At 46.7% G+C, this 26,395-nt stretch overlaps 1 protein-coding gene across 1 annotated transcript in view; it reads right to left on the bottom strand.

Moving 5' to 3' along the window:
• Positions 1–26,395, bottom strand: part of ANKRD66 (ankyrin repeat domain 66) — a 99,061-nt gene that overhangs the window by 40,785 nt on the left and 31,881 nt on the right. The window contains exon 2 of the mRNA XM_069605822.1: positions 21,245–21,403. Within this exon, the coding sequence (XP_069461923.1) occupies positions 21,245–21,392 (148 nt within the window). The 5' untranslated portion in view covers positions 21,393–21,403. The remainder of the gene's footprint in view (positions 1–21,244; positions 21,404–26,395) is intronic.

Below are 26,395 nucleotides of genomic sequence, written 5' to 3'. Positions count from 1 at the left end.
GGGCACTGGCTGTTCTCGTTGGACGTGTGGACGATCTTCTATTTATCCTTTCCGCAAGGTAGGGTGGGGCCATGTTGTTTAAGCATTTGGAGGTAAGGCAGGCTGTTTTTAGAAGGATCCTGTCAGATATTTTTAGCCAGTGAACCTCTCTTCTAGCATCAGAGAGTGTTCTCTCCTAGGGATATTCAGTGCTGCTCTTAGGGTGTTATTTTACATTCTTTGTATTTTGTCGATGATATTTTTGTTGGCACCTGAATAGAGAGTGTTACAGTAGTCTAATCTCGACATTACAAGGGCATTGGCGAGGGTGATGCAACTCGAGGTAGAGAGGAATGGTCTGCAAGCTCGGATAAGCTTACAGGTATAAGCTGTGGAGGATGCAAGTGAGTTGACTTGTTTCTTAAGCGAGAGAGTGGCATCAAGATAGAAGCCTAGTGTTTTGACCACTGCCATCACCTTGATGAGATTGTTGTCGATATTGAAGGCGGTATAGTTAGGGCTAAGTTTTTTTATGTTAGTTTCAGAGCCTAGGATTAGTATCTCAGTTTTATCGTCATTCAGGCAGAGGCCGTGAGATGCCATCCATGCCTGAATGAGGAGGTATACTCTGTTTACTAAGGCTTTGTCCTCCAAAAAGTTGCCCGAAAGGGGAATGAGGATCTGGGTATCATCTGCGTAATTTGTGTAGGTGATACCCAGTCTGTCCAATTGTCGAACAAAGGCTTAGTAAAGATGTTATACATAGTGGGTGAGACACAGGATCCTTGGGGTACTCCACAGGAGATTTGAGTTGGGTCAGCAGCCATTTGTGGGGAAAAGACTTGCATTGTCCTGTTGGCCAGGAAGGATTGGACCCAGGCTATGACTTCCCCTGAGAAGTGCGCCGCCGATCTAAGATGGTTACATAAGACTGCGTGATCCACTAGGTCGAACGCTGCAGAGAGGTCCAGGAGAAGTAGCATAGCTGTTTGTCCCTTGTCCTTCAACTCGTCAATTTGAGTCTTAAGGTCTAGCAAGGCAGTTTCCGTACCGTGGAGTGGGCGGAAGCCAGACTGTCGTGATCCTAGTAGGTGATTAGCTTCTAGGTATTCCTGAATTTGAATATAGGCTGCTCTATCAATAATTTTAAGTAGAAAGGGGACAGTGATAATTGGTCTACAATTGGTAGGGATGGTCGGGTCTAGTGTTTGTTTTTTAAGCAGGGGGAGGACCCAGGATTCTTTGAGGTTATTAGTTACTGTATTGGTTTTAAAGGAGGTGTTTATGAGCTTGGAGATAAATGGGGCAAGGTCTCTAGCCGCATCCTTTATGATTTGTGCCGGGCAACTGTCGACCTTGCAGTTAGATGGTTTTAGAGAGAGAATGATTTTTTCCGTGTCAAGAATAGAGATTTCTTTAAAGGTAAATGGTGTAGTTGTGTTACACCCTGTGTCAGGGGATGGTTGTTGCTCAGAGGGGGGCAGAGAGGCTTTTTTGATTGCTATTTTCTGTTGTTGGAGTGTAGTGATTTTGTTTAGGAGGGCTTTTTGAATTGCATTGCACCATGGCTTGTCCTTCGGGACAGTGTCTGCCGGTGGAGTTGGGACTTCCATTTCACGGAGGATGGAGAACAGTTCCTTAGTGTTGGAGCTAGCTTTTGCAATTCTATCATTGAATATATTTTGTTTTGTATTGGTTATTTCTTTTTTGTAGTATTTGGAGAGTTCTGTTAATTTAGTCTTATTGACAGTAGTCGGGGAGTGGCACCAGATCGTTTGCAATTTTCTTTTCTGTAATCTCAACTCTTTAAGTTGAGGTGTGAACCATGCGTTGAGGTGGTATTTTTGTCTGGCTTTGTGCATTTTTAGTGGGGAGGCGGAGTCCAAGGCTTGGGACATTGCAGTATTGAAGATTTCCACTAGAGATTTAGGGTCAGCATTATTGTTAACATTATTCAGAGAAGGGAGGAGGTGCGGGGGTAGTTTTTCTGCTGTGATGTCCTTTTTGCTTCTTGTGGGGAGTGGGGGTGCCATCTCAATGGTTTTAGGACTAAGGAGGTCGAGTGTGGCTGAGAAAGTAATGAGGTGATGGTCGGACCATAATTGTGGTACATTATCTGTAATAATAATGTTACAGTTCGAGTCAGCCACCCAATCCAAGGTTCTACCTTTGATGTGGGTGGGGGATAGTACTTTTTGTGAGAGTCTGTGATCTTTGAGAAGTGCAGCTATAGCTTGGGTGTGTTTGTTTCCAGCCTCATTGAAGTCGAGGTTGAAATCCCCCAGTAGCAGGGTTTGTGAGTGGATTTTAGTGTTGCTAGTTATGATATCTGTAAGGTCCTCCTCAAAGGTTCCTAGTGGGCCAGGGGGTCTGTATATCAGGTGGATCGTTAAAGTACGGTTGTTAGATAGGGGAAGTTTAGCCATGAGAACTTCGGATGAGGGACATGTAGTTGGAGTGGCAAGTCTAATGGAGAGGCTAGTTTTGGCGATGATAGCTAGGCCGCCACCGCGAGAGTTAGGCCTATCCACTCTGAGTATCTGGTAGCCCTCGGGTATTGCAATCATGAGGGCAGGACCTGCCGCGTCATGGAGCCAAGTTTCAGTTACGGCTAGTAGGTCTAGATTCTCATTGTGCAAAGTATCTGCAATTTCAGAGGCATGGGCTACTAGGGATCTGGCGTTGATAAGTTATCCCGATTGGGATAGTGTGCTTTTATTTGTGATGTTGGAGGGAGGTTTGGTTTCATGTTTATTGGGGCTAGCAAGGTTTTTTTTTACTATATTGGACGGGATCCGGGTGTTAGGAGAGGGTAACACTGTACGGTTATTGGTATTTTTAGGATCATAGAGCCGGGATAGTCTGGATCTAAGTCTCATAGTTCTATCCAGAGGAGGGCGCGTTAGGCGGCTGGCTAGAGACATAGTGACTAGGAGGCTGAATGTAAATACTAGAGGTATGGTACTCAGGTTGTCAAGCATGTTCAGGGCTATGCCGTGGGATCTCAGATGGTGTTTTGGGTCAGGTGAGATTCACTTAGTAGGCTAGTAGCAGGTTAGTGTTGATTGTACAACAATTGCACTAGTGGGTTGGGGTAGGCAAAGAAATAAGTTGCACAAGTAGGCTAGTGTCAATAGTACAAGTAGTCCAGTATCAATTGCACAGGTAGGCTAATATCAATTGCACAGGTAGGCTAATATCAATTGCACAGGTGGCTAATATCAATTGCACAGGTAGGCTAATATCAATTGCATAGGTAGGCTAATATCAATTGCATAGGTAGGCTAACATCAATTGCACCAATGGGCCAGTATCAGTTGCACAGGTAGGCTAATATCAATTGCATAGGTAGGCCAGTATCAGTTGCATATGTAGGCTAGTATCAATTGCATAAGTAGGCTAATATCAATTGCACAAGTAGGCCAGTATCAGTTGCACAGGTAGGCTAATATCAATTGCATAGGTAGGCTAATATCAATTGCACAAGTAGGCCAGTATCAATTGCACAGGTAGGCTAATATCAATTGCACAGGTAGGCTAATATCAATTGCACACATAGGCCAGTAACACTTGCACAGGTAGGCTAATATCAAATTGCACAGGTAGGCCAATATCAATTGCACAGGTAGGCTAATATCAATTGCACAGGTAGGCTAATATCAATTGCACAGGTAGGCTAATATCAATTGAACAAGTAGGCCAGTATCAATTGCACAGGTAGGCTAATATCAAATTGCACAGTTAGGCCAATATCAATTGCACAGGTAGGCTAATATCAATTGCATTAGGTGGGCTGATATCGATTGCACAAGTAGGCCAGTATCAATTGCACAGGTAGGCTAATATCAAATTGCACAGGTAGGCTAATATCAAATTGCACAGGTAGGCTAAATTGCAGATAAAGGGCACCAATCCACCTTCTACATCGTGACAGGTATTCAACAAGATTTAAAGTTCCTTTACTCTCCTCCATAACCCCTCAAATCAGGTCACCCTATACTTGGACTGTGAGGAATTTGTCCATCCGCACAGTGGGTGTGCGCTCACCTGGGCTTTTTAGAAATGTTCTATGAAATTGAATGATAGTAGCTCAACCGCTGGATAACGTGTGGAGCTAATGCGCACACATTTTCCTATGCTCACCGCACGACATACACATAGACCTGTGTACTATGGGTGGACACAGCCTACAGGCGTAGTCATCCGTGTCATATTTAGTTGGGATCTGACAGGTGAAGTACACGATGCATCTCAGAAGGGGGAGGTGCAAAACCTTCCTCCTGCCATGGCAGCCTAATTAACTTTCAAAGGCTCAATGGATCCGCCATGTCTGTTTGTTTACCCTCTGCAGATGGTGGGGCCAATTAACATACTAATCGAGTATACTTCAAACAGGTCCACATGGGGCCTGGCTGCCGAAGCTAAAACAAAGGAGACAGGAAACCCCAAGACTCCTTTCGTACGCACTGTCAACTTGAAGCCAGCTCCCTGCCTAAAGTGTCAATGACAGTGAGTTGTCATGTATGGTACATGTTTTTACAGAGTGATGCGTGCAAACTTGACTCTAAGATTACTTTGCCCGCAGTTCAGCTGTTTAAGCAGCAGCAGGAGAAGATTGTTGTGCGTCCCTCTCCCCTCCACGCCTGCGCATTGATATGATATGATTGTTTATTTATATAGCGCCTATACACAATGTGTTTCAAAGCGCTTCAAGGCAAGGGAGGGAACAAGGGAAAATATAACCACATTCTTACAGGCCATGAACAGTAAGGATGTGAAATTAACTATCGTACTCGGCCTGACGACATTTCAGATAGTGCAAGAGCTAAGACATAGATAAGGAACGGAGGGGGAGAGTGGGAAGGAAATGGAAACAGACAGGCGATTACCATACTATGCCTGACGACATTTCTGGTAGAGCCGGAGAAAAACAAAAGGTGAGGGAGAGGGGTGCAGAAAGGGAGGGGAGGAACAAAACAAGCGACTATCATACTAGGCCTGACGACATTTCAGATAGTGCTGGAGGTGTGGTGGGGAGGAAAAAAACAGTAATGGGAGGGTGGAGGAAACAGACGAGGTTGCTATCATATTAGGTCCAGCGACAATTCTGATAGAGTAAGTGCATAGAAGAAAGTAAGGGGAGGAGATAGGAAAAGGGAGAAGGGAAAGGAGGAGAGAAAAGAGAGTAAGCAGTCAAAAAGAGTGGAAAAGCAAGAGTGGAGAGCGAATACAATTGCAGAAGTTATTAGTAACACATAATGTTGCAAGCCAGGATACAAGATGAAGATGGGAACAGCATGATTCAGGGCCACCATGAGTACAAGATGCAAAGGAAGTCCAGCATGAGAGTTGAGAAAGAGTGACGCAGAGTGAATGAATGAAGTCCATAAAAGGCAAATCCAGCATTGGCCACAAGACAGTGATGGTGAAGGAAGGCACAAGGTGTGTGGGGTTTGCTAAGTGGTGAAAAAGAGCAGCAGGCAGGAAGGTACCAGGCTGGCGGGGCTTAGGCCAGGTGACCCACCTGCTCCCCATCTGCCGGGCCCAGAGTCCCGGGAACATACTGCACGTGCCAGCCCTGAGTGCGCAGCGCACAGCTGCGCAGCCTCCTCCCCCTCACCTTCCAGAAGCCATGGCAAGCAGCAGGCAGCGACGCATGCTGGGAGTGTGTCACTCGACTCCAACTGTCCAACTACTCCTGCGACGCTGTCATGCCGGCAACAACCCCCTGAGAGGCAGAGACTCGATGAGACGGCGACCTCAAGGTAAGTCAAAATGGGCTGGCCTGGTCCCCCTGATTGCAGGCCGGGCCACAGTGCTGGTGGGGCGCAGCGCGCATTTGAATGGGGAGGTGGGAGGTGTTGCTTAGAGCGCAATTCTGTTTATAATGCAGTGAGTGTCTAGGCCACGTAAAGTGTGTGGGTTTTAAATGCTCTCTTGGTTGTGAATTGTTCCATTTGGGGAGGTCTTTCGGGGCAATGCACCTAGCCATGTTGTGTGCAACCGGGTGTGTCTATGACTTTCTTGCAAGTATAAGTAACGAGAATAAAATAGGCAGTCCATATAATGGAGACAAAACAAAACAACACTCTGAGCCTGCTTGGAAGGCTGTGAAACTCCACGCACAGGGTGCCCCTAAATACAGGTGGGGAGTGGAGGACCCTAGGCGTTCCTTTCCCATTTTGCAGCAAATAGAGGTCCATTGGGAGCAGCCTAGTGTGGCGCCATTTTAAGAAGCAATGCAAGCACCCTCCCCTTGCTCTTGGCAGAGGCATATGCCTTGGGCGCGGCGGCACCCGAGAGTGGGCCTCTCAATATCCTACCTCACCACGGGAGAGGTCAAGTCATCCATGTATACAACCCTCCGGCATCAGGCGGGAGGTAGCGCTACGAAGTGGCTGCAAACGGGACACGTCGGCGCAGTAGAGAGCAGCGTAAAGGAATGCGCAGCCCCTGGCTGATGCTCTTGCTCTCACGCTTGTCTACATGGGGATGTGGGCCACTCACAGTTTGCGCCAATCCAAAATGACCCCACTCCTGACCTATCCAACGTGCCCCCAGTCCTCAAATTTAAGGCAAGCAGGCATCTTTTCCAGCGCTTACCCCTAGCCACCTGAAACGCTTGCCAGTGAGTAACCCCTCCCATGGGGGCTCCATGAGAACCGTGCAGACCCACCTGCGCTGTCCCAGGCCTGCAGGGATGCTGTAGCATGCGAGCACAAAAAGGCAGTGTGCCCGGTGGGCCTTTAATTCTATGCAAGGCCATGAGCCCACAGAACACATGCATGAGCTAATAGTGCCGGCATGACCTGTGGTCTAGTGGTTACAGTAGATGTGGTGTAGTGGTTACAGGAGATGTGATATAGTGGTTACAAAACAGGTGGTCTAGTGGTTAGATTACAGATAAATGCATTCCAGTGGTTACACAAGATATGCTCTACTGGTGACATGTAATGTGGTTTATTAGTGGTAACAGTAGATTTGGTCTGGTGGTTACAGAAGATGTGGTCTTATGATGCATAAGATTACAGTTAGTGGTTACAGGCAATGTGTTCTTGTGGTTACTGGAGATGTGGTCTACTAGTTCCTGGAGATGTGGTCTGGTGGTGCAAACCTATGTGTTGTAGTAGTTCTACGAGCTGTGTCTAGTGGTTACAACAGATGTGGCCTAGTGGTAACAGGAGACGTGGTGTAATGGTTGCAGATGATGGGGTCTAGTGGTTATTGGAGATGTGATCCAGTTGTGACATCAGATGTGGTCTAATGGTTCCGGGAGTTGTGGTCTAGTGATTTTTGGACATTTGTTTTAATAGTTTTTGAAACTTTCGGGCGATGAAGTCTGCGAGTAAAAGACAATGTTTTGATTGAAATCTTTCATACTGCGCCATATCATCACCATAGTCCTTTCAAACCACTCAGGCGTGTATGGAAGTTGCTATACTGTGCCCCCTGCCGGGGTATCCACATTGTAAACTGCACCGGAAAGGAAAAGGGAAGGAGTGAAGGGTTAGTGGAATGAGGCTACAGAGCTTTAAGTGGGCAAGGGCTAGCCAGAGCTCAGCCCTAGCAGTCTCTCAATATTGCCCAAAAGCCAGGGCTCTGACAGGGCTCTCCTAACTGACCTCTGTCACTAAATGTCTTTAAACATATGAGTGGCAATACTGCTCTTTGCCATTACATGTCACCTTCAGCAATATTTCGAATCACAACATCAGTTGAAGGCAGTTGAAATGAGGTACGTTTCGAAAAGGAAATTATAAGAGAATACATTGTTTGCTTTTTGCCATTGTATTAAAGTATTATGATTAACATGCCTTTGATTAGTATGTATGAATAATGGATTCTTTTCAGAAGAACTGTGGGATTGCATGGTGTACTGACCCCTTTTCATGTTCTGTTTCATATCTGAAAATACGTATTTTGCTGAAATGTTTTACATCCAATTAACTATATTTAAATACATAGTTTAAAGAAGAATGTTTAACCCTTTTATTGCACATATGTAAACTCCATTGGCTTTGTCAGGCCAGTCCTTTAATTACACAGGCCACTCCTCTCTTAAAGCATTATTAGTTACTTGGAATTTTAGGCAGCGCAAGCCTCTTTTTAGGCCAACACCCCCAAATATTGCATCACAATGCATCTCATATCCGAATTAAGGCACTGGGTACAACCAACCATGAAAATGGTATCGTCCAACCCTCCGGGGGCAATGGCATGCACTTGACATCCCCGGGTGAAGATGTACACCCTTTTCAATTTGTATTTTTTAGTGCATGATGAAAACCAAAATAGCATCCTGACAAATCACGTTTAACCAACCTTTTTATTTAAATACAGAGCCGCTTGAATGGGCTGCCACAATAGGATGCACAGCATGTGGTTGGTGCAAATCCACCCAGAGGTGTTTCTGTTTGCTATCAGACAAAGCATAATCCCCCATGTACTTGAATGGAACAGCATCATTTTAAACCTTGCAACAAAATGTGAAGTGGAACATTTCACACAGTTTCATCAAACCACACTTAGGTTATTAGCCTCCCAAAAAGTGTAAGCTTAGCTAAACAGTCACCCACCACCAACACACTGCTTGTCACTCCTTTCAGCAACCCTTTGCGTACTATCACTTTAAAAATAAATCTCATCGGTATAACCGAAAAAGTGGGACTGTTGGCCACAGGATCTGATGCAGGGCTGGACTGGCCTATAGGAAACTCTAAAGATTTCTTGTTAGGCCTCTGCACCCTGGGCCTCTTTTGTGTGGGAACCTAATGAATTTTCTAATTTTCTCATAGGAAAAGGGTTGAGCCTGCTGAAAATGTGTAATATTGGGCCACTTTGAACATTATTTTTGGTTACCAGTCCACCCCTGATCTGACGTGCTCTTGGCCAGTTCTGGCTGAAGGCTGTGAGGGCCGCTAAAATACTCATGTGTCTGCAGCAAAGCCCCCGTTAAGAGGGTTGTACAGTTTGTGAGATTTGTGGACAAGCCAGGAATGGTGGGTGGGCACCCAATCTTTTTGAGACAAGCTATGCGCAGGCCATGAAAGCCTTTTGACCTGGGAAGTGGTAACATTTTTAATTGAACTGAGCCTTCTGAAGTAAGACGCCAAATAAAAGGATTTTGTACTCTGACTGAACTGCTTTTCTTTTTCTTAATTTTCTTCTGTTTTCTTTTTTTCTTTTCTCTGGTTTTATCCAATGATGATATATGTGATTTAATATGTACTTCTATTTTAATTTTGTGAAAAGTCGAGTTCTTTGACTAAAAAACAATAAATAAATAAAGAAAAGTCCCAAGGTGTCCCCCCCAGATTTGATGGGTCTCCTACGCCCCTGTGCGGAAGCTGCATTCAGCCGAGGTTATCAGTATGAGGGGCAGCAGCATGTGGTTCAGCGGTTCTCCTGCTACCCGAGTTAAAGGTACTCATGTGTCCAAACCCGATGATGAAGGTCTGAGTCGGCTCGGGATTCGAACTTGAGAAAATCAGGAAGGGGCCATGTCTGAGCGGAGGCTTTACCCTGCTGAGCCACAGTCCCAGCGAGATTAGAATTCACAGCACGCGATGGAATCCGCCAGGTTATGCAGCCACGGAACCCAAGCTGGAAAGGCATGCAGTGAGCACGCTCTGGAAAATATGTGGGCTGAATCGGACATTGGGGTCCTATTCACACAGAACTGCAGAATTGGAACGGGCCCAGGGATCATCGTGTCCCAGGCACTCATTGTACCCATGAATTCTGTACTTTATGAAAGCTTTCTTTGAAACCGTGTAACAAATATCCACCCTCCTCCTCCCGCTAGAGACTTCCCAATGTGAACAGCCCTGACTAGTCTAAAACATCCCCTGGGCCTGCTGTGCCTATGGAGACCCTAGCTGATGAAGCCCAATGAAGCCGAAACATGTTTGGGATTGCAGGTGGCTGCGTGCAGAAGGGATGTGACTTATCAGGTTGGGCTGGACTGCTTCTTTTGGGGTGGCACCAAGCCTGACATGCATATGCTCGCTCCTCTTCTGTAAACATATGACAGGCTGAATATTATGGTCTGGAGGACTGTCCAGAGCAATTGATAGGATACGATATGGCATTTATAACGCGCCTACACACAAGTGTTTCAAGGCGCGACCTGGCAAGGGAGGGGGAACAGAGGGAAGACAGAGACAGTGATCCCCCTAGGCCAAGTGCCATTCAGATCGCGCAAGTGCAGGGGAAGGGGGTCGGGGAAAAGTGCGGAAGTTAAGACAATTGCCAATTAAGATGAATTCACAACCTTAATTATCACCCCCCTAAAAAGTTATGTACTATAAATATTCTTCTTTGTAATGTGAAATCTGCTAGCACTTTCCTTGATGCGGTCACCACAACACAATGTCATGATAAAGTATTTAAATTACGCTTTTACCAACACAACGTTTCCAAACAATTATCACCCAGCTGAGGTTGGTAATCATTTACCAACCTCGGAAGAATGAAAGGCTGAGTAGCTCTTAATGGGATGCGAGCCTGCAACTGGCAGATCACACCCCGATTGCAGCGGTGATCGCTCAACCGACTGAGCAATCTTAGCGGCCATCTATTTCAATGCGTGCTAATACTATGCAGTGATAAAGGGACAGAGTATCCGAAAGCTGCTCATGCACTATGAATTGAATGTGTTCCCTTCTTCAACTATGTGTTAGACCTATTTGCATACCACCAAGTACTGCTATTGCCTTTTCTGCCACTGGCTAAAGGTAACTGCTCACGTTGCTTGTAAATTGTGTACTTTTAAATGTACCCACACCATTTTCAGAACTGCTCGAGTTAAGTAGCATACTATCGCCTGAACCCAATTTTCTAGTCTATTCACATCGTTATCCGATTCTTCTCTGTTCTTTATAGTGTCTACCACTTTCCCAATGTATGGGTGTCAAGATTTTCAAAATAGTTCTTTCCCTCCTTTAGATCATTCGCTTCCGCAGCAGGCAGATGTAGCAACTCTGGAGGACAGTGACATACCAGAACTCTGGACAGTGCCACATTGCAGGAACTGCAGAAAGGTCAAGGCCAGGAAACAAACCTTCTCCAACTGGCCCCCAACCGCCTGCTAGTCAGAAAAGGGCTGGAAATATAGCCCTGCAAAGAGCATCTCTCAGACCGATAGTCTGCAGAATCCCCCTGCCTTTGACCCTCTGAGCCCAGTCCCTCCACAGCCTTCTAGATGTACAGTAACATTCTCACCTTCTATTTCTATCTATAATACCCGATCCTACCACTGTATCTTATCCCCTCGTTGCTCAGCACCCTTTTCATTCTCATGTATGGTTTACGTTTTATACAACGCAAAACGAGCTAAGTATGCCTGACAGTTGCCTGACCCCATAAAGGAGGGATAGGGAACCATCTCAGCCTGTGGTAGGAGGGTTTACCGGGGTAGAAACCAGAGCCATTCCTACCCCACGGGAGGGAGGTGCCAGTTGGGAGGCCCCTAGTCCCGTTCCCTTTCGTTTATGCCTGTGCAATCGATTGCAGTACCACTCTCGATCACCCCAAACCTCTATCATCAATTGCTGATAGCCTTTCTCTGTTTTTTTCTCCAGAGAACTACAAGAACCATCAGCCTCAGCAGTGAGCCGGATAGAGCAACCCACCAGAGACACTCCACAGACTCTCAATGTCAGCACACCCCAACTGGCGGAATCATTTAAGAGAACTGCTACAGGACATGGAAGCAGAACCAGCGCAGATGTGGAATACTTCCATCCACTTCCCACGACAGCGACGTTCACCTGAGTCAGAGCCGCAGACTCACCTGGTGACATGCACTATCAGCAACATCGGCTACTTACTGAGAATGGAGCCACGGGCGCCACTTTAAAAGCAACTGCCACAGTCATGCTTTGTGTCCTAATACGAATTGAAACTCTGATTGTAGCGGGCAACCATTACCGATTCGTGGCTGGCATCCTTTTATGTGTTCAATTATTTGTAACACCTCCTGGGCAGGGAAGGCAAGGCATGACTGGGCCGGGGTACCAGAAGAGGCCAGTGTGATGAATTGTCATCTTTCAAGGGTGCTGCATCTATTCTATCTTTGCATATTCTGTGTTCTTTCTACAGGGGGGTGGCTTACAGTGTTTTCTAGTTAGTTATTATTGTGCATGGTGTGTTTCATTAAATATATTATTAAATAGAACCTTGATTGGGCATTCCTTTATTTTGGGCTGTTATACTTCACTGTTGGGATTTCTAATGAACCACATTCACATGCCCTTTTGAGAGTATAGCCTTCCCCCGGCCCATGTTACCACAAAAGGCGATGGAGTTATATCTCTTAACTGTGCCTGTTTTATCTTTGCGATTGTGTTGGCTCTTGGTTTGTAGACAAGTGAGTGCCGAGTTTACACTTTAGCCTCTATTCCTCCTTGTACTCTTGCAGGGTAGAAGTCAATTTCATCACATAGAGTCAGCAAATAAGGATGAAGATAAAAGGGACAAAACAGGACGTTGTGGATCATTCGGGTGAGGTCAGAGGAGAAGGAAGTGGCGGACTATAAACCAATAGGAGGAAGTAAAGTGTGGAGGAGAGTCAGGGCAATTTCTAGAAAAGATGAGGCATTGGCTGGTGAGAGAAAGTGGTACTGTGTGCATAATGTGCGTGCACGTTATGTGAGTGAGAGGGGTCGTAGAAAAGTAGAGAGTGAGTGAAAGGGTGACTGAGGAGGTCGAAGGAGGGGGGCTGCATATTAGTGTGGAGGGGGAGTGGTAGTAATGTGGAGGGATTAGTAGTAGCACAGAGGAAGGAGGAGTAGTAGTGGTGAGGTGGTGGGAGAAGCCGTGGTGCGGAGGGAGTAGTAGGAGAAGTTTGGGAAGGAGAGAGTGATATCGGGAGAGAAGTAGGAATTAAGATCGAATGGAGGAAGTAGACCAAAGAGAGAGGAACATCAGAGGGACAGAGAAGGAAGAACTAGTGAGGGAGTAGGAGGAAGGCAGAGTTATACAGAGCAATAGGGAGAGGAATATCAGAGTGCAGAAGGACCAGAGAAGGGAAAGACCCATGTGTTTGGAAGGTACAACCCTGAATCATACCTTGGGGAAAGTTGTTGGATAGAACCCTAGATTGCTCCCTTTGTGGGCCTAGATAGTAGGGGTTACCAATCACTAGCACCAATCTGGAGTTGAGGGAAGCACAGGTTAGGGTGGGATTGGCCATCCCGAGGTTAGAGAGAGGGGAGAGTCAATAGGCCAGTTGGGAATCCAAATAAAAACCTGTGAACCTTATCTGGGAGTTGGTGTGTTCTCGAGGCCATCTGTGACATATGTTGAGTACAGTCCAGGTATTGACCCCTGAGGTACTCCATCATGTACCTTCTGCCAGTCATGAGTTGTCAGGATTAATCAGGTGAGTACAAAGGCAGCGAATATAGCAAGGGAAATGTGCACAAAATCGCACAGTGAATAACCTTGAAGCAAACAACGTGCACACAAGAACCACGACTCATAATACTAAAAACCAGGAGTGCAGATAGAGTGAAACAAAAATACCTATATATGAAAAGGGATGTGGGGTAAGCACTTAGAACCTCCTTATGACTGAAAGGAAAGTCGGCAAACTCCTTACCCACTATGCTCTTACAGATACTGACAGCGCTAAACCCACGTAGATAGCAAAGACAGGTTCTGTGTGCTGACACTCTGGATGATACTGAATAAGGAACTTAGAAACAGTACTCACGAGAACCGGAAAGACCACTTGAATGTCAGTAAACCCACGAACCCAGTTGATCAAACAAGGACCCAGAAGGCTATAACAGCAATGGGTGGAGGATAACTAAATACCTAAAACCTAAGTCAAGGAGCAAGTAGGAATTGTGATTAAAGAAATAGTGAGGAAAACAAAAGGCATTCACACAGGGACTAGTTACTACAGCACCCCACACCTAAATAATCAAATGGGAAATACATGCAGAAGTGAAATGGAAAACATGGCATGGATCCCAATAGGAAGTAAGGATCAGGAGCAGGGAAAATGATATCACAAAAGGAAACCTTACCCACCCATCCAAGGAGAAAAGGCAGGAAAATCAATCTAAAAAAGGAAAGACTAATGCATCAAGTTTTTTTAGTAGCAAAGGACAGCATCAAAGAAATAGAAAACACAGGCAAATTGGGCTGCATCAAAGGGTAAAGCACAGATAAAGGCTGCCTGCAGACAGAGGAAGACAGAACGGGAAATCCAGAAAGCAGAAATCAATTAGCACATGAATCCGAAATCCAGGGCGGAGGAACAAGAAACAGGAGCCAGGAACTAGGCACAAAAGCTAGGATCAAGGAACAAGGGACTAGTCACAACAGGAACACTGCAACGATGACCAGCTCTGGACTGAAGTAAACTGAGGCTTTTAAAGCTGCTTAACGAGCACACTCCACCCAACCTTGTCCTGCAAGGGAGGAGGTAAAGCAGTGAGCCAGGCATTCTGGGAAGCATAGTCATTTCAGTAAAGTAGCATGCTGGCTGCCAAAAACCTGGAATGGATCCGGAAGGCAAGTAACTTGGAAAATAAGGTTTTAGCGCTCTCAATTCATCACAGCACTGTAGCATTAGGTTCGGAGGAAATGTCCAGCAGGGAATAAACCCCAAAACATACCCCCAAGTGGCGGGAACGGAGCGAAGGGAGCGAGTCGTGACATGAGGTGCCTAATGTAGATGATGGGGTTGTGCTTCCATGATCATTGGCTAGGAAATATGTGTCAGGGAGTTCAGTAAGGTTGGATTGCTTCTTCATTTTGGCTTTGTTCAGTAGCGGTGAGTTTTCAACAGCTGGTCCTCAGTCCTTAGGTATGGACAGCCTTGTACAAATGTACAGCTATTTTCTACACCCTAATCCAAGCGAGAAGCAATACAGCACTGTACAAAAGAGGGGGAGGATAGAAAATCAGAGCAGTGGCTCCGGTGGTCCAGTGTGGGACCAAGACCCGGTGGTCAGCAGCGGACAAGATGTTCTTTAAAGAGTAGGTTCTTCTTACTTGGGCAATGGAGGGAGCCATGCTGGTATGCATTGGCATCGTGTTTCAGGGCACTGTTTTGTTGCATTGGCAAACCTGTGTGTTTTTATCCTTCCTGTAGTTCTTTTGACAGCATGGTAATGTCCTGGCTTTTTGTGTTGCATTAGTCTCCAGATCAGAAGGTGCCTTGATTGTTACTGCCTTGTACAGTGCTGCGAGACTCCAGAAATGCAACAGCATGAATGGGGCACGCGGGAATGCAGGAGAGACCATGTTTTATTGCTTAATGTACAGACAGCCCATGTTACCCCTCCTACAGCCTAGGTTACCCCTGACACTAGCCTGCATTCCCAAGGCTTATGTGGGGAATACGAGAGCTACGGTTTCTCGGTAGCAGGTTCCACATTATAGAACACTCTCTGAGCCAACATCGCAACTTGCTGCCCATTAGAAAATCATCTCTACATGAGAAGTGCTAGACAGGAAGAGCACTGCACATGTGCAAGATTCTTCTCAAGCCGAGTGCACGAGGATTCATTGGGGCTCTGGTAAAGCTCGTCTGTGCTTCTCTGGGCTTCCTTCACTCTGCATTGAATTGGCCAGTGGCTGAGACACGGCCTTATGAATGAGGAGCAGTCGTGAGAGCTGGGTCAAATACCACCTCTGACGAAGCTTATTTGCAATTTGTCTTGTATTGTTTTTTATTACGTGTATTACTGAAATACAGAACTAAAATAAGGAGACTGGTATCCTAGGCATTGCAGTATGCAGCTAACCTTGTGAATTGGATGTCCGAGATGAAAAGTCAAGAGCAGGCAAACAATTCCCATTTCACATTAATCACCACGTTCGAACCCTCTGGCCATCCAACACTGACTTTATTTACATTTATTTTACTTGCTTTTGTAAAGTCAAAGCCTAATCCACAAAGAGTAGTAACAGGAACAGAATTGCACTACATTTCTTAATATTATAATCGTGTCTCAGGTAATTTCTTTCAGTGCTCAAGTGGCCCTCCCATCGCTCATCTCCCTATCCTGAGCAGTTCACACCTAACAGCAACTGGGTCCCACGTAAAAAGGTTCATGTTGTGAACAGAGGTAGCATTAAGCATTGTCCCTAAGTGGGGGTCCCACCCTGTGAGGCTAGGGAGGTGAGTGTGCTGTGCAACACACTACCTAGAGGTCGAGGCACGTGGGACCTCACCAGGAGAGACTTCCCCTTTCATGACAAGGACTCGTGTGAGGAACTCCCTAGACAAACCTATACAATTGCCTATATGGCACTAGCTGGTAAGATGAAGAATAGGACACCGCTTTCTTTGACTGAAGGAAATGCAAGAATAAAGTCAAGTGCACAAGAAATGGAAGATATCCCTTTAATACAAGATGTATATGTAACTGCGCCGAGGCGGAAGAGAAGAGGAGAACCTGATGCACAAGGGAAGCCCCTGACATCATTATGCCGACCAGAGGCGGAGCCGAGGTCCGTTGCGCAGCCCGCAACTTGTGGAGAGTGAGAGAAGACTAGTGCGAGAGGCTGGAAGGCCAGCAAGTGCAGACACGAGAGGAGTGTCAGCAGGACCGAGAGAGCAATCAGAAACCGGGGGTGGCGTGACCACAAAGTGGAAGTGGTGGGCAGGATGCCCAAGGAACAAGGCAGAGACTGCCCAAATTGGAAGGGCGTGACACTTCCGAGACGCCGTACCAGAGTGGACCCAAGGACATGAAGCAGAGAAGGCAGGAGCGAGAGCGAATCATCCCGGGAAAGTGCCAAGCCCAACCACAGGCCCCCATCAAGAGACAGGTATCTGGGCAACCGGGAGAAGCAGAAGGACCGTGGGATATCATTATAAATCAGCAAAAACATGTGCAAGTCACGAGAATGAGAAAGTGGGACACTGTGGTGCAAACAAATAACAAAGATGCCTGAGGTAAAAGAAAACTATTGTATGAAGGTGAAGCCTTGTCCCAGTACCCAAGACTGGGTAATAAATCCCACATGAAGTCAGAACCGAACTGGACAGCCTGGAAGAGACGGGCTAAACCCATATCTCTGGGATTCAAGCAGTAAAGGAAGAGACATTAATAAGATTGAGAATTGATGGTGAAGATAGCCTAGGAGAGGGGGAAGAACACTGCAGACAAGTACTATGAAAAGGAAGACCTGAGAAAATAATAGCTTGTCTTGTGGCGCTTGGAAACACGTGTATAGGCGCCATACAAATGTCCAATAAATAAATAAAATATATCAAGAAACAGATTGTCAAGAACGGTTACAGTGGAAGAGCCTCTATCGCAAGAGCGATAAAAGTCTGCTTGAAGAGCTACAGGAACTGATCAAAGAGACTGTCTGTCCCACAGATAGGAAAGACATACACCTTAACTGGAGAATGAACTGTACAGGCCAGGCGAACAAAAGACTTCCCTTGGTCTATTTACATTAGTTTCAAATAGTGGTGGGGCCTAATAGGGCAGTTGGACGAGGTCAATATCCGTTTGAACTTTGCAAAGACAGAGGAGCACCCTTGGTTTCTTAGTAAGGAAGGGTATCTCCTCTAGGGATATGGATAGTAAGGCCTTTTCATATTAGTTTTATTAAAAGGAACCTGGAACATGTCTTCTGTGTGTCTGACTCCTTCTTCCGACCCTTCACAGCACTCTACGGTAGGTTGACATCGCCACCAAAACAGGCACCAAGAAATAAATAAAAAAGGCAGCCCAAACCATAGTGCACTTCTCAATACAAAATTATTTTATCCAAAAGCCAAAAATGAAGAGGGTTGTTAAGTATTTCCAAATCTGTGCTATTTGATAGATGTATTATTTCAAGATCTATATGCACATCTCGATACATAGATCTACAGCGAACACGTCACTGACCAGAACCTCCAGCCAATCAAGCTGGAACAGTAAATGCTGCTTCAAGAGTTCATCAGCCTACATGCAGCGCTGTAAACTGTGACTTGTATTTGCATTCTGTGTTTTCAATTAATTATTTTGTATTTTAATTGCTTTAAGCTGTCAAAGCAAAAGGACCAAAACAAGCTTAAAAAAGGTCATTTCTAAAAAGGCAATGGTGGGGTAAGAGACAAGCAAAGCTCTGCTGGCCGCCTGCTTCATCACCAACACTGTGAAGAAGAAGTCTGAAGAAGCATAGAAGAGCATCAACCCTTCCCTATAAGTCATAATGTACTCTGATACAAAGTGCCAATTGCATTGCACTGTCCCACAGCATACAATGCTCATTGCCACCCCTAGCGTATATCTGTTTCTACTTCCATTTTTGCTGCTACAAAACCAAAAACAAGCATTAGCCAAGACAATTTTGTTTTTTTAATGGGGGTCTGCAACCGTTGATTCTCCTTTTGTTTTGGACTACAACACCTGTGAACCCTTTGCATTGACAATGCTGACTAAAGCTAATGGGAGTTGTAGCCCAAAAGGACTAGGCTATTTATTTAAAGGTGTGTGTAGCAAGGTGGCAATGGAGCCCCATTTTAAAATGCCTTCCGTTATGGGCCTGTACTGTCGGTAAACGTTCCCTGCTGGATAACACAGAGCAGCAGCATATTCCGCTATACAGTGGCGATACATCTCCCAAAAGGAACAGCTGTACACATCTTGTCTTGTAGTTATTTGGTTATTAACGTTTAATGTTGCATTGTATGACTGTGGAAATAAAGTCCTGCAAACGCTCAGAAGAAACACAGTATTTTAACATAACATTGATCAACATTACTAGCTGTAGTCTTAGCCACCTTCCCCTCACAGCTCTAACCCTACACCATCCATGACCACAGATGCTAGTGTACGTACCTGAGAACAGCTGCCAAATGTCCATTAGCAAGTTAATTGGAAACGCCAGGCAACCTTAACAGTTGCCAACTACAATGTCTTTACATTACAAAAGGAGGGGAGGTATATAGGCCAGGTGTGAATGCACCACTTTGCTGTAAGAGCAGTCAGACGTGGAGATTTCAAATGTACAGTAGGTGCAATGGGCAGGTGCAGGGTGGAACGGCAATAGACAAGAGATAGACATTGTGTGCCCCCTCCTCAGCCGTGCGGTAAGTAACAATGCAACAGAACAGCAACTGACCTCTAGTTTGCGGTCTCTCTCTTTGCATTAACAGAGGGTGATTTAATTGTCAATTAAATTAGCACCTGCCCATATGAGGGCACATTTCAAGGAGATACTGTGCAAGTACCTGGACATTTGATGTCAAAATATGTCAGTGGTGGGAATACCTGTTCTTTTTATGGCAATAGCTTGTATGTAATAGCAATACCTCACATATGTTGTGAATGGCAGAGCAAATTATGGAAATAACTGGTATATGGCGAATGCCTGATAAATGCCCGTACAAAAGGCAGACCTTGCTCTGACGATGCTTGTTTTCATTGGTTTTGCAACAGTAGACACGGAAACAAAACTAGACAAACTCAGAGTGGCAATGAGCATTGCAGAGTGTGGCATGGCACTGTCAATTTGTAGTAGAGTGATACAAATGTGCACAACAGTTTTGGCAGCCTTTTTTCCTTTCTTGCCTTGCCTTTGAATTTTGGGTTTACAGTAGGTGGCTGGTTGTGTTGGCTGTGGGTTGAGTGTGGGTGCCCCAGCCATTCAGAGACATTAACCTCTTGCAAAGTGGTGGTTACTGCCTCTGGGCATTGCCAAGGTGTACACACCTTCTCACATGGGACCCTGATACTGCCGCCAGGTGTTAGTGGCTGGGGGAGGGGAGATGAGGGGGCAGGGGAAGGGGGAGTAGACAGCTTCCGCTGAACACCACTTGAGTAAGGTGGTGGAGCTGGGATTAATGAAGACGTGCATTGTACTGTAGATTGTTTCTGTTGTATGTAGTACATACCAGTATGCCCTCTGCTCTCAATATGCACTGTAAAAACAATAACCAGACACAAATTAGCTGGTGCTTTATTTACTTGCACCCAAAAAATGTGACTATATAAAAACGCATGAAAAAAGCAATGGGAAAATCCAAACCAGCAGCATAACTAAATACCCAATGAAGACTGCAGGTTTCCGATTTAATGGCTTAAAACTAACAATGGCGGGGCAGATTGAATCCTGTGACCCAGTTAATTAGTGGTCACCCAATTGATGAGGCATTTGCCCAATTCATGAAGCTGCCAACACATCGAAACCTTGGTCTCCAGTCTATCACCTATGCCCCAGGTAGGCTTTCCAGCCTGCAGCCATAGCTGACAAAGGAAGTGGCTTGGAAGGACGCCTATGACAGACCCCTCGCCCAACAACAACAGTGCGCCTGTGCTCAGGTCCAGCAAATTAAGGTTTTAGTGATTTCACCCCTGTTAAATGACATGGAGCTACCTATGATAAACAGCGCCTCGAAAAGCTGTGCATGGTGGATGTAGAAGCTGGAATTGGGCCAAACCAACATTGGGATCTGTGGATAATGTAGCAGATCCAGCTGCTAAAAGATCCAGACATAACCAGCGCTGGCGATTGGGCCAGCTCTCACCAGATCCGAGATCCGGCACCAAATGTGTTGCCGGATCTCGGGATCCGGCCAGAGTCAGCGCTGGGACAAGAGAAAAAAAAACGCCCCCGAGAAAACTGTGAAAACTGTAACTTCCTCTGGTGACCCTGTGCAAGGGGTCACAAGAGGAAGTTACAGTCCTCAGCCAAGACCCGGTTTATTTATTTATTTATGCAATGTTTGTCGTACGCATGGATCCAGATCATTTATTCATTTATGCAATGCTTGCTGGGTACCTGTATCCAACAAACATTGCATAAATAAATAAATAAATAAACAGTTATAAATACCCCTATTGACATTGGAACTATCCCACACGATGCAGCCACCCAACTGCTTTCAGAAGGGAGCTGCAGGAGCTGTGCAGGGTGGGGTTCAAGTAAAAGAAAACGTTGCTTTTTGGGAACAGAAATCACCCTGTTTGAATAGTACCCAAGCAAGCAACACTCGTCAAAACTATTATCTGCATAGTGAGGTAACTCATCACCAGCGCCATGGAATTGGTTGAACGTGGAATTTATATTTAGTTTGGAAAAGAAGCAGCATGAAAGAAATAGCGCCGTTTTAAACTATTATTTTGGACATTTTCTTTGATCGGAGGTCAACTGCCAGCCCCGCTCCCATAACCCCCCGCCTCCTCAGACACCGCCCCCTTCCCCCAAACTCCGCCCCCACCCCTGTGGGATCCCCCACCAATTTTTTTTTTCCATTTCCACCACTGGACATTACTCACGGACAGGTGCCGTCATTTACCTTTTGCTGCAGCCCAGTGTAATGGTGTCCTGTCGTTCCAATGGATATCTTTGTGGTTGGGGTCACATTCTCCTTTCCTCAGAACCTCTGCCACTAGGTCGTAATCTCCCAAGGCCGCCGCTTGATGAAGCTCAGTCCTGTCGGACATTCTGGCGCAGGCTGGCAAGAGATGGACAACACGTATGAGTGCACAGTACTTCAGTCTCTGGACATGACATGCTTTGTGCAGAATGGATGAGCCATCCCAATGCTGCTTCTTTGAGATCCGTTCATGTTTCAGGTTTTTGCCTGAGTGCCCCAGTCAGTATCGCTGCCGGGGTGCTGCAATAATGTGACTCCCTGTGGATTCACTCCTTTAATGTAATTAATCAGACTATACCTTTTTTCCATAGTTAGCACTTATGCGCAGGTTTATCATTTTAGAAGATAAGGGCCTGTGCTACTTCGTAAGATGGATGGTGCTGCCTCAACATTTCCATAACGTCTGTATCCAAAATGCTATAGGCTTCTGTTTTCTTCCATGCAACCAATCTTGCTTATCGGCACCAGCCCCCATTCCCATTAAGCCAATCAGATACAGTGATGTCCTCGCGAGCAGGGTATTCAGGCCGCCAGTGTGAAGCTGCATTGGAGCGCCTGATAAAAAAAAGTGGGTGCTGCTGCCATGGAGACAGAACTCGTGCACATGTCTAGTAACCACGTGGTTGGGGGAAATAGCTGGGGAGACGAAGGAGGGGGAGAGGTAACATGGGGGCCATGGGCGAGACAATGGTGACTGATTAAAAGATGTGGGATGTGGTGGAGACATGGGTTCAGATGAGGAGCCACTGAGGTCATTGGGGAGAAAGGGTCATCAAGAAGGTCTCCTGAGTGAGACTGTGACAGGGACATGGGGGTCTGATGGGATCACGAGGAGTCATGAGGCATTATGGTTAGATATGGGGGCCATGGGTGAGTCAAGACATGGCTATTGGGCGCAGAGACTGTGGCAGACGTGTGGGAGAGGTACGCATGGGTGGCTGATGGGTGGGCATGGGGTGTTGAAAATACACGAGGTTAGTGGGAGGCGTGGCGAACCACGGAGTACATTCAGGGAGCTGATGGACAGTTAGTCGGTCTGTGGGGTCGACATGAGGTCTGACCACAAGATTTGGGAGACTATGGGGGAGACATGTGGGCTGAAGGTGCGGCAAGGGTTATCAGATGGCAGACGCGAATCAGCTGGTGGGCTGCTCTTAGGGGCTGAAGGCGGGGCAGCGAGACATTGTCAGTGGAGAGTTGAAGGGTGCTGGGGATTTGCTGAGTTGTGCTGAGAAATGGGGCACCACGCGGTCCAGACATGGATAGTGGAGGTGAGAACTGAAAGCTGAGGGGAAAGGCGGGGGGCGGGTGGACAGAGTGGAGAATTGATGGGCTATGGATGAAGAAATATAGCATGCCATAAAGGGATAAAGAGCAGAAAAGGGGGGTGATGAGGAGGAGACATGAGGGCAAGAGGTGGCATGAGCACAGCAATGGTGTGGCTCAGCTGGAGACATGGATGGCTGATGAGGAGACCTGGAACGATGGCGGGGAAGAGTCCAGCGAGGGGGCTGTGGGATTTTGAGGACTCACTGTAAGACGTACAGGTCGAGGGGGGAGATGTATGGGAAACAGAGATGTACATTTGGAGGCATGGTGGTCATGGGGGGGGCAGTAAAATGCGTAACCATGTGATATGGGGCTACAGGGAAATATGGGAGTGATAAGGAGATATTGTGCTGTGGTGGCGGGATCATGGAGGAGACATGGGGTCTTGAAGACGCAGAACACTTGCATAGAAGTCACATGAAGACATTGGGAGACAGGTGACATGTGTGGGAGTCATATGAGATTGCGTGGGGGTGATGGAGGTCCAGGGGGCATAGGGGAGCAATGTGGGCAGGTTTAAGACATAGCAGGCCATAGGGGAGCTATGGAGGGCTGCTGGGGGGTATGGGCAATGTGTGGGAGTCATGTAGGATTGAATGGGTGTGTGGGGGTGGGGGTGGGGTTTGTAACGGGGTTCCTAGGAGGCCGTCGGGGTGCTGCGGGAATGTGGGGTGCTGGGGAGGCTCAGGAGGCAGATCAGGAGTCATAGGGGGCTGAGTGGGAGATATGGGGGCTGATGTGGAGTCTGCAACCGAAAGTAGACGCCCTGAGGCCCTTCAGTCCACCCCACTGAAATGCCAGCAGGGGGGCATTGCCACTACACAGGCACACACAATAGTGCAGAACGCGGGGTGTGTCATTGTGAGTGCACGGAATAGAAATAGTCTGGGGGTGGGGGGCTTTGAATGCCTAACTGGTGGGAGGGGGTAGGCAAAGAAGGGGAGGGGGCATATGCATTACATTCTCAACCCATGCCCCGATTTAAAAAGGGTCCATGTTTTTCTTTTCTTTGGGTGAGAAAACCTGCTGCAAGCCTCATCCATGCCTCTACTAGTGCAGGCGCGACCCTCTGCGAAAGGCCCTCTTTTGTTATGCATTAGTCCTTGACGGTGATTTGATGATTTCAATGTTTATTCGCATGAGTTGCTCATTTGAAGACCCATGTATTTCTCTAGTTTAGCTGTCTATCGGGTCGATCTTTTCAAGACGGGCTAATCGCTTAGCAACGCATGCTATCCAGTGCGCTGAGTAACGGGAGCACACGTCACAAGTGCATGGACTTTATCTGATGGGATGCGCCCTTCTCCCGGGGCGGCCATCGGCTGTGAGCAGGAACACGGCGGCCTTGCTCAGGACGCGATGCGCACTTGCCCTTCTTCAAGGTACACCTTGGCCCATTTGTTGTGCAGAAGAGAGCATTCCACATGACCTTGTCTGGCGAGAGATTATACAAACGTCTGGTTATTTATAACACAAATGTCCCTTTTAAAAGGGGCCTGATCTGAATTGTTTCGAAATTCTTTGCTATCAGAGGTTTATAAAAAACGTACTAAAGCAATGCAGATTTCCGCATTGGGAAGGTTCGTGAGGGTTTATTTCCTGAATTCCAGGCCCCAGTCCCCGACTCCAGTCCTCGAGAGCAAGAATCGCACCAGGTTTTCAAGCTAACCGCTGGCTGTGTAAATAATGTACACTTATAGTCCGTGGGCCTCGTTCAGAGTGTGGCAGTGCCATGAAAAAGTGGCGCTGATGGAAGTTATGCCACCCTCACCACAGTGCTATGTTCCAAGTTCCCACCTTGAAACTCACCAAATGAACCCAGTGAGTGTTGAGTGGAAGCCATCTCCTCCACACAAAAGCATCTCAAGATACAATATCATCACATAGGCTAATACTGCATGTGTTACTATGGCAACCCCCATGGAGTCCAACTGGTCCGCATGACTCTGCATCATGTGGACCCGTGCCCTTAATGACTGGGGGCGGCATGGGGTAGTGGTAGTTCTGTTTGACACTATTATTGCAGATAATACAGGCAAACTCCTTTTGAGACCCACTGCATTTAAACTTTTCTTTGTATGGATATGCTTGAAATATGGAGTGGATTTCCCACACGAGAACTGGAAGCCTGAGAGCCCTGTTCCTGCCCTAAAGTCACACGAAGGTCCGGACTGTTCTATAGAGCAATACTTTAAGGGCCTGTGGGCTTGCTTTGTTGGCCAATGTGGACCAGTTGGATGGGTTATTGCATTATACAACCGGCTATTATGCAGCAATGTGCAGCAATGCTACTGGCCAAACGCTCTCATAAAAACAACATTTAACAACAACAGCAAAGATCCAAAAATGTGTTTGATACTTCTAGGTTTGATGTGAAAAATCACAAATTGTGATTCATGAATGTGGCACACCTATATGGTTTCTCCGACCTAATTTATGGACGATTCCACCCGGCCAAAAATATGGCCTTTGCTGGCCACAGAGTGCTGCCCGCCATTATCCTTTTCTCAGGCAAAAACGACGTTGCAATCCTGGAAAGAGAGAGGTGGCACCACTGGCAGGTTCTGGGGTCATGTTCCCAGTCAGCGATTCAGGCAGTGCAGGCCTGAAATGAGGGAGCCCGCACAACAGGACTGGTTCAACCACCTTCATTTCAGAACTAGGACTTCCCGTCCTTGCACATCACTTCCCCTCATGAGGGGATATGCCTCAAACCCCCGCCTCCCACATAATGAGGCGGATGCGTGGAATATAACCGTCAACCCATTTCTTCAAGGAGTCTTCTAGGTTTTATTTTCACTAGGACACGTCTTCCTTCTCGCTCACCTTCCGGGCTTACTCTTGGAATCTACTAATCCGGCCCCTCACACGCCTCGCCAGATGCTTCACTTCCTCCTTGGCAGGAATCTTCCGAGTCCCATCCCCTTTGACTCCTATGGGCCTTCCACAGACCGTGTTCATAAAGTAGGATATGGTCTTTGTAACAGTCCTTCCCTCTTCGTTTTCTGCTGTTATCATGGAGCCAGTCTTTCGCGTAACCATCAGGATTTCTGGAGCAAACGTGTAATCTTCCTTGCACTGTCTCACTTGTCGTGCTACCACCTGATCACTTACGGCAGTGGACCCTTCCTGGGCACCTCTTTTCCAATCAGCATACACTTTCATCGACATCATCGCCACCATGTCCTTAGCACAGGCCAGCCCATCATTGTTTTTCCTCTCGTATGACCACTGGAATTGCAGGGATCCTGGTTCTGATTTTCCTACCGAACATGAGGTCAGTCGGGCACAATCCCGTGGTGCTGTGAGGGGTATTACGGTAATCTCTGAGGAGTTGATGCACTTGTTCAAATGGCTTGCCTGCCACCTGTGCCACTTGTAGGGCCCTTTTGATATTCATCATAAATCGTTCAACTCTGCCATTGGCCTGGGGCCATAGGGGCGTAATGTTACGATGTTGAAAACCCATGTACTGAGCAAAATTCACAAAGTCCTGGCCCGTGAAAGGTGGGCCATTATCTGATTTGATGACCTTCGGAATGCCATAATCCATGAGAATGTGATCGAGTAGTCCGCTGAGACCATCAAACCATGACCGGCAGCTGCCTCTGCTCAACACGTAACTACCTCTCTACGCGAGGAGGAGAATTCCCATGCAAGGTCAGGCATCCTCTTGAGACTCACAGGTAAACAAATGTACACCAAGAGCGTGAATACTGCTGAGAAACTCACTTGATTAAT

This window comes from Ambystoma mexicanum, chromosome 4p, assembly GCF_040938575.1.
Source record: "Ambystoma mexicanum isolate Mex_15411 chromosome 4p, UKY_AmexF1_1, whole genome shotgun sequence".
Taxonomy (NCBI): domain Eukaryota; kingdom Metazoa; phylum Chordata; class Amphibia; order Caudata; family Ambystomatidae; genus Ambystoma; species Ambystoma mexicanum.
This window is presented reverse-complemented; position numbering and strand designations above follow the sequence as displayed.